General features: G+C 36.0%; 1 protein-coding gene across 3 annotated transcripts in view; it reads left to right on the top strand.

Moving 5' to 3' along the window:
• LOC118185828 (alkaline phosphatase-like) overlaps positions 1–12,862 on the top strand; it is a 101,573-nt gene that overhangs the window by 65,159 nt on the left and 23,552 nt on the right. For all 3 annotated transcript variants that reach the window (XM_085827750.1, XM_085827744.1, XM_035355745.2), the window contains exons 2-3: positions 5,195–5,418; positions 7,365–7,545. In XM_085827750.1, the coding sequence (XP_085683876.1) occupies positions 5,195–5,418; positions 7,365–7,545 (405 nt within the window). The remainder of the gene's footprint in view (positions 1–5,194; positions 5,419–7,364; positions 7,546–12,862) is intronic.

Here is a 12,862-nt window from a genome sequence, read left to right as displayed (position 1 = left end):
ACTTTATCTAAAATTGGCTATTTCGGCTTTTGCATTTTTTGCAGTCGATACTTTAAAATTATGCTCAGTTAAATGAATTTAAACGTTGTTTAAGTAGTGTTAGGTTACTTTATCAATGTTAAAAATTTTTGACTAATATGTTTAATTTAATTTAAACATGAATAGTGATTTTTGTTTATAGCATAAGTCTTGCCTTATATGTAAGTTCAAGTTAAATAAAAAGGATATTAGACCTTCTCAAGCTTTGTCATAAAAGTTCAAATTTAGCGATAACTCTCTAACATTTTTTGGTACGCTCTGCAGGACTTGACTTCAGCTTCCAGATAAATAGCAACCTTACAAATATTGTTGCATAAGTTTAAATCGATTGTAACTTTAATCATTTTCTATGATTTCTTCCCTTTTCCAGGTAACTTTTCAGCTCCATTTTCAATAATTCTTTTGGTTTTCCGCAAAATATTCTTCTATAACATTATCTACTCCTACTTATTTTGTCTTGGAAAGGTTTGTCAACAAAATGATGCTGAAGTAATTTGAAAAAGTAATTGCGAAAAGACGCAACAACTGGACTCAAACAGATAAGAGAGAACTTTCGGTTTTTAAGCTTTTACGAATCCTTTTTCAGTAAATGATTTAATGTTATCCTACTAAGGAAACATAGTCTGATGATTCATTTCTCTTGTTCGATGATTAAAGCCCGTTTAAGACTTGATTTTTCTTTCGCTCTCGATTATTGTCTTTTACAAAAATAATAAGCACAGCTTGTTTTGACCTCTAATCATAATAGCATTAAGAAATGCTCCACCCATTTGGAAGAGAGTAAATCGACACCGTTTCTGTTAATTTTCAGCTAAAATCTGATACGAGTCATAAACACCGGAACGAGAAAAACATATTTATTTCAAGTGATTTAATGCTCTTCGCTATGCAGAGTGAAGCTCTTCGTTATTTCTATTCGCCCACCAACGGCCGAGTGATAGAGCCGCTGAATACTGATAGTTCGGTCCAGGGTTAGAAATCCGGCGAGCGGGCTGACTGCATGGGCGTTTTCGTAGTGCCGGTTTCCCTTGGAAATGACATGAAGACATCCTTTTTCTTAGCCATATAGCTGTAGTGTGCTTTGCTATAATCAAATAAACCAAACCAAATTAAACCGTTATTTCTTTATTAGTGGTATGAGAATTTGAATCATCAGCATTGTCAACTCATCAGTTTCTACCTCGCTTGGTTGCCAATTTCTAGGTCCGTTGTTAAGATTAAAATTTCCACTTCATTGTTTCTTAAACCATCTTTAACACTGTCTTTGATAAGTACTACTTGTGTATATTGAAAATCAATCCTCAGATCGACTTTCCGTGCTGACTTACCTCATAAACATCAATGAAAAATATACTACTAATCATTTAATAACATTTATTTTTGAATAAAAATAACGATCGTTAATTCATTGAAGTAACGATAAAACATTGTCATTCAACATGGTGGGTAACAGATTCAATACGATCTCATTATATATCACATGTCATCGTTTTTTTTCCTATCCATATTAAAAAGTCTCTGAGGGGATAATGCAAGCCAATTACAATTAAAATATCTGGTGTTGCAATCACCAGTCATTCATATTCGTGTATTTCACTGCAAAATAAATGTCTTGTGTGAATCATTTTATACGTGCAAAATAAAACATTGAGAAGATTTCCTCTAATAATATAAATTCGTTCATCGCCTTTTGTTGCTTAATGAGTAGCTTAGTGAGTTTATTCCTTAATGTGTTGTTTTTGTTGCTTAAAGAGTTTTATAAATTATTTACTATAAAATATGCTTCACGTATACTTCAATATTTATCAATACTTACAAAATTGTAAATAAAGAAGTAAAGCATACAATAATTATCTACTTATGAAGGTTAATTCTCTGAAAGATTTCTAAATTTTAATGAACTAACTATGGTTGCATATTTTACGTTTTTTATCGAAAATAAATTGTCTTGCATCATATGGTGAGCTATTAAGTAAATTGTAAGATAAAGACTGTTTGGGCAACGCGATTATATGACGTTGTCGCGTCTTATGTCCATGTCCAACCATGTTTTTTCATAATAGGTAAAAACATATGCTCTAGCAGTAATTGCTGACGTTTACCAAAATACAAAATCATCGATTAAAGGAAAAATTCCCAGTTATTCTTCCAATTACATTCGTATATAATAAGGTACTGACGCAGAAAGTGAATCCTGGTCTTTTTTTGTCTGCTATGCATCATTATGTTACAGTCCATTCTCTTTTGATGTGGGTTTTGAAATTCATGAACCATTTATTTCTTTAATTCATGAAAACAGTATCGGATGGATAGATCACATTGCGGATGAAATATACGACTATTAAAAAATAAGTAAATAAAAGTGTGAAATAACTTCATCATTCTCATATTTGTAGCAGAAAATTATAACTGCACAAAATATAAAGAAAAGAGTTTGTAATTTAAATGCAGCATTTTTGAGAAAATCTTTGATATATGTTTGCTATTTGACACATTATAATAATAGCATTATTTTATAACATAAAATAAATATGACATTATAACATTATATGAAAGCGAATAACTCTCTCACTTTGTACCAAGTGTACCCTCACTTCTATCTTGAAGCATTTTCTTCTAATATAATATATACTCAATCCGAAGTCGGATTGATCAAGATCTGGCAGAAAATTTTATGTGTAACGAATGGGAAAGCCATCCTTTAACACGGAATTTTGGGTCCATGACTCTTGAAGTGTTAGACTAGTCTGGTCTGGTCTGCACAGTTATTGCCGAAATATCGCGTAAAGCGCAATTTGTCCGGCTCATGAAGATTAAGCCCAGTGGGCACTTGACATTAATACTTCCTGACAGTTTGATAATGGTCTGAGGTGGTAAAAAGGGGAGGAGCCTAATGCATGGCAGGCGTAGAGAGAGGTCAGTCAAGGCAAGTAGGCGTGACTACCAGTTATAGCAGGAACGCAGAGTCCGGAGGGTGGTGCTATCTCCTGAGGCACGAGCGCACTAGAAATTAAGCAAATATCAAGTTCATCATGCAGCTAAAGTAGGAGAAAAGTTACAAGTCCATTTTTATCATGTGTTCAACCATTCCCAGGACAAGTAAAACTTTATCCTGCGGCGATTCTATCTTCTTACATTTTTGCACAAATTCAAGGAACTTGACTGCAATCATCTGTAGGTTTTCATCCATCGCAAAATCCGATTTGGCTGGAGTGATAGCATCTGGGTGGGATTCTGATGGCATACAACTTTCTTTCTGGGTTGGTTTTTCAGATAGCGGAGACAAATTCTCAGACTGCGGCTTCCGCGTTGAATTCCTTTTCTTCTTGTCAGAGACAACACGAACTTTTGGTCGAAATTCGCATAACTTCGAAGTAGCAATATGCTCCTTTTTACAATTCGCGCAATTAGGCTTCAGTTCTTTGGCTAATTTGCAGGTGTAGGTCAGGTGCCCCTGCCCACACTTGAGGCATCTTGCCGAGTTGTTACAGAAGAGCTGGCCGTGTCCGTAACGCTGACATCTAAAGCAAATCATGTTGCTTAGATTCCATCTGTATCTTCTAAACTTGACCCTAAGGTCTAGCAGCGTTTTCTTTTTGTAGATGGTTCTGCTCACATCATTCCTCTTGAATGATACAAAGAAGAGCGGCAACTTCACTCCTTTTCCATCAATTTTCTTGGTAAACTGCGTCACGTTTAACACAGGGAATCCATCTTTGACCAGCTCAGCCTTGATCTCCTTCACAGACGAGTTGTCAGGCAGGCCACGAATAACCACTTTAAGTGGTGTTTCTTTCTTTGGACGAAAGGTGCTAAATTGCACTTCATCTTTCATTAGCACAGTTGGAAATCAGAGTGATTTTATCGTTAGTCAAAACACCAACGTAATCCTTGATAGCATGCTTGGTGAATAGTCCTCTTAAATCACTCCATTTCACATCCGGTCTTGGGCAGAAAATCGGAGGAAGTCGTTCATTTTTAGGATCAGCCTTAGCCTCAGAAACGAGCGTAAGATCATTAACAGCTTTGTCCGAATTGTCAGCACAGTTTCCAAAGTAGTAATTCGTCGTTACTATTTTGGAAACCTCGGTAGCAGCGGGAGTCTTCTTCGTAGCGGATTTCGACGGTTCCTGGGCAGGAGCTGCGAAATTCTTTGCAGTCTTGGTTGGCGTTTGCCATTCATCGTCTGTAGATTTATCGGATATGAGAAACTGCTTTCTCTTCCTTTCAGCTTGTATTCGTTGATATTCAATCACCATTGGATTCTTTTTAGAAAATGCTTTAAGGAAATCTTTATCGCAGAATTGTTCTAACGAATAGCATTTATTATCCATAAGGGCAAGGAAAATCTTCTCCGCTTTCCTTAGCGCTGGCTTCATAGGCTTTTCGTTTCTCAGTTGCTCTTGCAAAAAATCTACATTTTTAAGAGTAGATTTTTTGCAAGAGCTAAGATTTTTAATCTACATTTTTCGTATATCTCTTTATTTGCAGGATCATCCGAATCATGTCCGAACTTTTTTAGAACAGCATACGACTGGTCCACAAGGACCGAACGATGTTCATTAGGCATAGCGAATATGCACGAGGCAAGGGATGTACGTCGAAAATACTCGCGTGGTTAAAACCAGAGAAGCATCAGAGACAGACAACCTTCACGCATGAAAGCCACCCCTCGAATGATAATGATCATGTGTTAGACTAACATACATAGGTCACTAAATATACAATGGATCATCGCACGAAACTGTACATCTATCTTCTCGCCCACATGGTTAGTTGAGACTGGTTAAGGTCGCAAAATGAAATTTGTTTGGAGATCATTCTGAACTCCTTAAAATGAATATGATTCAAAACTGTTAGTTTATAAGATGACACGATTCTTTAATTGTTTATTACAGCTTGTACCTTTACAATAAGGATTATTGTATAACTCCTAGAAAGGGATTCTAGATTTCCCTAAATTCTATATCAAGTAGCTTATGTTTCCAATTAATAGAAACCGAAATTATTTGCTGTACATAATTCAGAGCCATAGTGTCGATATATGTATTTTCTGTGCTGTACTTTTCGCAGTTTTTCTTATACTTTCTGTACATATTTCTTTACATTATTAAAAAGACCATATTTAAATTTCATTTTATTGTATATTTTCCAGAGTTTCCTGAGTATTGGTTACGTTCGGGGCAAAAGACCTTGAATGCTGCTCTGCGTTTGCGGAAGATCGAAAACAAAGCCAAAAATGTTATAATGTTCCTTGGAGATGGCATGGGAATCACGACCATAACAGCTATGAGGATTTACAAAGGCCAAAAGCATAACAGAACTGGGGAAGATGAACTTCTGGTCTTTGATGAATTTCCTTTTGTATCCCTGTCAAAAGTAAGCAGTACGCAACTTTCTCTCTCGTACCATAATAAACTTAATATAGTTCACAAACTTCTTAAGCTATATTAGTTTCATACAAGGATGGTATGTTATTTATGTAGCCAGAAGTATAAAAATGGTATAAGTAAAAATAATGAACTAAGCGATAAAAACACAAAGTCTGATTTAATCTACTTACAATTTGTACATAACATTGCACAATCAGTACTCACAAGAAGTAAAAACTGGCAATCAAAGGAAAGCTGTTTCAGACCATCTCTCGCTCTTTTCTGGATATTGGATGGAGTATCATCAAAATACCATTCTCGAAATAGTTCTTATATTTTGGGATATAGAAGACTATCAGGCAGAGGTAATACAGAAAATGTAACGAATTGTAAATGTACTTTTGTTTGGGCTGAAATCTTTCAGTCTTCTGTTCATCGAATTCTTATGGATGTGGGAATCCACAGCAGACACCTCTTTCTTTTACCTTTGTTAACTTTGCATATTGACTCCTACGACCATAGTGAGCTTATGTATATCGTGACTGGACCATGCAACAATGGAACAAATAGTTGATTGGTCATGTACCGTTTCATGTAAATAGGCCGGTGGTGGACGTACTTCTGGACCTTCTCCTCATGGCTGTCCCTCGGACCGGTGTTTGTTGTAAGATACACCACGACATTTGTGGATTATATGAAAATTATTGTTGACTGGTAATACTTTTTCATGTCTTGTTAATTGGCCTTTTCATGTAAGGATCACAAAGCGAGAATTATGTTACAGTGGCTTGAGGAACATGCTGATGAATATCAGTTGATGCACTGACTCAGATCTTATCAATCACTTTCTCATTATCTATGGGAACTGCATGACTTCTGCTTGCAAATCTGATCTAACCTTTCTGCGAATGCTTATCAAAACTTGTGAAATCTATTCAGATGGGCTACAGCTCTTTTGTGTGCCAGCAGTGGAAGAATGCGGTGTTAGGGGTTGCATTATAAAGTTTTGACTCATCACTGGGGTTTTACAGAGATATAATCTTCATGTTAGAGGTTTATAATGAAATCTTTTTTTCCGCCTCTTAAAGAGTAGACAATAGTGCTGTCTTTCGTCTTACAAAATCAGTCGCGTCTTCAATTTGTCGCTCTGTGATAACTAGAATAAATTTCTTTATGTGATTTATTTAAGAATGAACTAGATGCAGAAATATTTAAAAGTTGCAACCTTTTTTTCATTTTATTACACATTATTGCGGTGATTAAAATTTAAGTATACAATAAATTTTATTTAAAAATTTATTGATGATTATTTTAATTCAAGAATTTGTATTTAGTGTTAAAAACTCGTAAGTTTTTTACACTAGCGTTTGTAATGACTCTTGAGTTTTTAAATTTTAGTCATTAATTCTATTATTTATTTATTAAATATAACATTCGATTTAAAAGTTTAAAATGTATGCCGACGAATACTTTTTTTTTTTTTTTTTTTTTTTTTTTTTGTAGTATGAGCTTTAAGCTGTTATTAAAATTAAAGTCTCTTAAACAAAAAGCTTTTTTTACGCTTTGGCAGCTGAAGCTGATGGTTCGGTAAAACGATCAAAACTAGTCATGTGAAAATTTGCAAATATAACGTTTGTTGCTTGACTTCTAAATTAATATTTGTTTGGCGTGTTATTTTAACCTAAACAAAAGATCGTTTAAATGTATCTCTGGAACTCACGACTTACATTAATCTAAATGCAAACGAATGTATCTAATTTACAGATGATAAAAAAAAATTCATTTTTTCTTTATACATGGAAATCAATCATATGCATTATATAAAATCCCTGACTTATTTACTCAATGTTTTTAAATGACAAATGTTATCTAACGTTGAATATTTCATAGCGATTTCTACAAAAATGTCTTAAACATGACATTTCAATGTATTCTTTGTGTATTATATTTCAGACTTACGGAGTTGACAGGCAGACATCAGACTCTGCTAATACGGCTACAGCGTATTTGTGTGGAGTAAAAGCCAATTATGGCACAATAGGTGTAGACGGCCGGGTGCAATACCAGAATTGCTCATCATCTTTAGATAAAACTAGTCACGTTTCATCCATTCTACAGTGGGCTCAAGAAGAAGGTAAGTTTTTTTCATGAGACTCAAATACACTGTAAAAACATTTTATTTTTAGGGCGATTTTGCAATCGATATACTATCTAGTTGATATGCTTTTGCAAACATCAATAATATAGATGAAGGCAGATTGTTAAATTCTGCTAGGAAAATTGAAAAATGTTAACCTTAATATTCTTTTACTTTAATATACAAATTCGACAAGGCAAATATGTACCTTGAATACAGAAGTGCGGGAACCAGATGGAGCCATGATTGTTAAGCAGTAAATTTCTGATGTGCGAAAGAGAGCTATTGATATCAGCTTCAGCTGTCACCATTGAGGATGTTTGTGGTAAAGTATGGGGTCTCATCGGACCTGATCATCGAACCCTCATCATCTGATATCGTAAGGCAGTGGTGCACAAACTAGGGGTCGCCAAATTTTTATGAAATGCATTATGCCTGCATGCTGCATACCATACAGTGTACATATAAAGAGTGAAGCGACGTCACTCATTGATTAATTGCAATTTCATGCTGTCCGCTCTTTCTTTGAACCTTAATGCGTAATGTATGTAAAGTGTGAAACGCAAGTTTTTCACTCCGGTAGATAGAGCCCTCTTCGCGGTAATTCGCCAGTTTTACTAAAAAGCGCCTATTTGACTAGACGTTAACCGCAGGGAAAGGGGAAATATTCGCTTCCGTGATCAGCCAATCAGATGGCGAGGTACGCGGTGTATCTGACAGCCAGAGAGAAGACGTGAAGTGTTCGCATGAAGTTGTAGCATGTAGCAGTTGGCCTGCAATTGTTTTAGTTTATCCTCGAGTTTTATCATGTGACGTTGTGTAATTAGGATTTTTTTATATTTTTATCGGGCTCTGCTACTCTTTGTTATTAGGTATGTACTATCATTAGAGAAAAATCTCTCTTAATTGAATTTCTCGAAAAAAATGATAAAATTTTATATATTATTTGTTTTAGTTCAAATAATTTAATCCCTATCTTCATAATAGATAAATGGGTAATACGTACACCAGGTACATCTTCAGCTAACAAACGAAAAAATACTGATGAGGAGTCGCAAAATACTGAACTAAGTGCCCGATCTAAAAAAATAAGGAAATACTATGAGGAATTTATTAAGTATGGTTTTACATTTTGTGTTGTTGATGATGAAGAACGCCCGATATGTGTCATTTGCAAAGAAAAATTATCAAATGAGAGCATGAAACCAGCTAAATTAGAGAGGCACCTGGAAAATAAACATAAAGAACTTCAAAATAAACATGCCGATTTTTTTCAAAGACGAGCTGAAAATCTGAAAATTCAAAGTGCACATTTAAAGAAATTTACAATACATCAGAAAGCATTACGAGCTTCTTTAGAAGTTTCTTATCTAATAGGAAAAACAATGAAATCCCATACAATTGGAGAATCCCTTATCCTTCCTGCAGCAACTAAGATGACATCAATTATGCATGGCGATAACTATGGAATGAACTAAAATCAATACCATTATCAAGAGATACCGTGTCTCGGCAGATTTCTTCTGACACGAAATATCGAGTCAGAAGTCATAAAACGCATAGAAAATTCATCTGTATTTGCTTTACAACTGGACGAGACTACCGATATTACTAAAATGTCACAACTAATTATTTACGTTAGGTTTATTTTTAATGAAGATATAACAGAAACGTTTTTATGTTGCAAAAGTTTGAAAGGAAAAACAACTGGAGAAAAAATATTCGAAGTAATAAATGAATATTTTGTAACAAAGTCCCTTACCTGGGCAAACTGTGTTGCGGTTTGTACTGATGGTGCTGCAGCATTAACAGGTTTGAATTCAGAAGCTCAGAGGCTTAATTCAGAAGGTGGCGCCTCATATGGTATTTAATCACTGTATGATTCATCGGCTAGCTCTTAGTGCAAAAGATATGGATGAAGAGTTGCACAACATATTACAAGACGCTGTTAGTTCAATTAACTACATTAATGCAACAGCCGTCTCTTTTCAATACTTTGCAATCAGATGGGCTCAACGTATGAGAGATTACTGTTACATACCGAAATCAGATGGCTTTCACGTGGGAAAATACTGCGACGGATATTTGATTTGAGAAATTAAGTGTACCTATTTTTAATCGAAAAGAAACATAGATTGGCAAGTTATATCAATGAAGTTTGGCTAGGGAAGCTGAGTTATTTAGTTGATATTTTCGAAAAACTTAACGACTTAAATTTGAGCTTTCAGGATGAGAATTCAACTATCATAACTTCAGCCAGTAAAATTCAAGCTTTTAAGAATAAGCTTAGTCTCTGGCAAACTGAACTGAATAAAAACAACACCGACATGTTCCCTTGCTTTAACGATTTTATCGAGGAAAATAATATAGATATATTTACATTTAAAAGCATCAGTTCCATCACATTGAAAAGTTAAAGGAAAATTTTTCGAGAAGGTTCGAGGATTTTCCTGAAAACGATCTTGGTTGGATTCGTGATCCATTTCCTTTGACATATGCAGTTCAACTCTTCAAATTAGGGAGAAAGAGCAATTGATAGATCTAATTAATGATTATACTCTTCGAAATCAATTTAAGACTTAGCCTTGCCAAAAATTTTGGGTATCCGTGGAAAAACAATATCCCGTTTTATCCAAGAATGCCATCAGAGTATTGATACAATTTGCATCAACGTATTTATGTGAAACTAGATTTAGCAAACTAGTTTCAATAAAAACTAAATACCGTTTGCGTTTAAACCCTGAAGATGATATGCGAATTGCAATTAGCAACATACATCCAAACATCGATGAGATAATTAGAAACTTGCAGCCACATACATCTCATTAAAGGGCAATTTACTGATTTTTGTGTTATACAAAAAGTATTTTCTTAAAATTATAAATAAAAAGTAATATGAATCAGATATGATGATTTTTTTATATTTTATGTTATTGAAACGAAAGAAATGCGCGAAATATACGTCGTATTTGTGAACATTTATCTCTAGGGGTCGCCAAAAATTTTCTCTCTACAAAAGGGGTCGCAGTCGAAAAAAGTTTGCGCATCACTGTCGTAAGGGATGAACTTTGGCTGTTTAACGACCCTAGCAAATGATGCTATTTCCTCCTTGAGTCAGCTTTGGGTCAGACTTGAAAAGGTTCCGAGGTGTACAAGTTCAGAAAAATGTTAACTCGACAAACATTAAAAGACTGATCTGATCGATACTGAAGAAAACAAGCTGTTGAGTCTACTACAGGAATTAAGTGATATTTTCGACTTAATCGTAATTTAATTAAATCCCGATGCAATGCGGTAGATTTTGATGATAAAGGCAAAGACAAGGCAGCCTTTGTGACGCCTGATGGTCTCTATGAATTTAAATTCATGCCATTCAGCTTATGCAATGCCCCAGCGATATTCGAATGGAGGATGGACACCATTTGAAAGCCATAAGAGTCCTCAAGTGGAATATTTTTCTTTGCTATCTAGACGACATAATTGTGTATGCACATATCAAAGAGCAGGGCTGACACTTAATTCCAAGAAATGTTCATTCGGGAAACAAAGATAACGATACTGGGACACTTAGTCGATCCTATGCATCCAGATGTCTTACTGCAACTGAAAAAGAATGCATTGCCGTTGTCTGTAAATTCAGGCCTTATCTCTATGAAAAACCCTTAACGGTAGTCACGGGCTTAATCTTCTCAATGTTTAACGCTAATTTCTATTCCCCCTTCGCCTTTTTCGGCTCGACCAATCAAAATCGTATGGCTGTGACTCGTATGGGAGGGTTTCTCCCCTACCTAATACGCATTCCAATAGCGCTCATGCTTCTCTCCTACTTCTTCTATTCTCCTCAACCGCAGTCTACATTAGCTGACCTCCCTCCCTTTACGATGGATGAGTAGCTCCATCGCTGATGGTTACGCTGGCTTTGCAAGTACTAATTCATCGAATTCCGAATTGAATTTATCTACACAGCAACTTTCGCAGAAACGAGGACTCATCTCAATTTCAATTTCAATATCTCATCTTCAATTTCATCGCCAGACCGTCTCCTAATCACTGAACTTTGTTCACTACATCATTATGCCTAATTGCTACCTTCTACTTCATGAATTTTTTACCGTACTTTATGCTATGCTCATCAAATGCTATGTGCAACCTTGACATGTTACATACAGGATAGACTATTCACCCAGGTGCCTGGATGTGCGACTTCGTCGCTTGTTGAGGTAGTCACGGATCACTACGCTTTGTGTTTGCTAACAAATGTTAAGGATCCATCTGAAAACTTGCACGGAGGTGGGCTCTCAGGCTGCAGGAACACGACAGTAGCATCGTCTACTACTCCGCTGCGGATTCACTACCAATGAAGCCCTTGTCGAACCAATAATTGACAGTAATGACGAAACCCCTTTCCTCGCAACCGTGGCATATTGTGGAAAAGAACAGCAAAAGGATAAATAATTGAAGTCTGTCATCAGAACTCTTAAGAGAGTTGACGCGCACCAAAACTATCATATAAGAAATTGTGTATTGTACAAAAGAAACTGTGAATCTATTGGGCAGCTTTGGGTCTTGCTAGTGCAAAAACAGCTCTGTAGAGATGTTCTGAGAAGTCTTCATGATGCTCCAACCGCCGGTCATCCCAGTTTTGCCAAAAGGTATGACCGAATAAGGAGGAAGTACTATTGGCCAGGGGCCCACCAGCGGCCGAGTGGTAAAGTCGCTGAACACTGGTAGTTCGGTCCGAAGTTCGAATCCCCGAATGGGCTGGCTGCATAGGCGTTTTCGTGGTTTTCCCCATGTGTAACATGCATACGAGTCAGTTTCCCTTAGAAAGTCCTCCACGAAGGCATCCCCCCCCCTAGACAGATAGCCCTAGTGTGCTTTGCCATAATTAAGTAAACCAAACCTATTGGCCAGGGCTATATATGGGAGTACATAACGCTATGTATCACACTGTCGAAAATGCCAAAGATGGAAAGCACGACTGCAAATTCCATCAGAGCAGCTTCATTCGGTAAACCGCCTGATATACCGTTGTAAGATCTGACTCTCTTAGCTATCATAAAGTGAAATGGATCTTACAAAGGAAACCTGGCGACTTCTCGCGCAGGCGTGAATAATACCAGCACAGAAGAAGGATAAAATAAACCCTTTATTATTCGTCAAACTCCAAGTGCACCTACTTCGTGCTTACAATAACACCGACAACTTGCGGTGGAACTATATTTCATAATTTTTGATAAATAATTTCATGATAATTCAAAGATAAAGATGTAGTGCTAGACTAAGAATTTAATTTAAGGCTCACCAGGCTGAT

Source organism: Stegodyphus dumicola, chromosome 1 (assembly GCF_044657685.1).
Source record: "Stegodyphus dumicola isolate Sdum_Otavi_A_Nest chromosome 1, ASM4465768v1".
Lineage (NCBI taxonomy): Eukaryota > Metazoa > Arthropoda > Arachnida > Araneae > Eresidae > Stegodyphus > Stegodyphus dumicola.
This window is presented reverse-complemented; position numbering and strand designations above follow the sequence as displayed.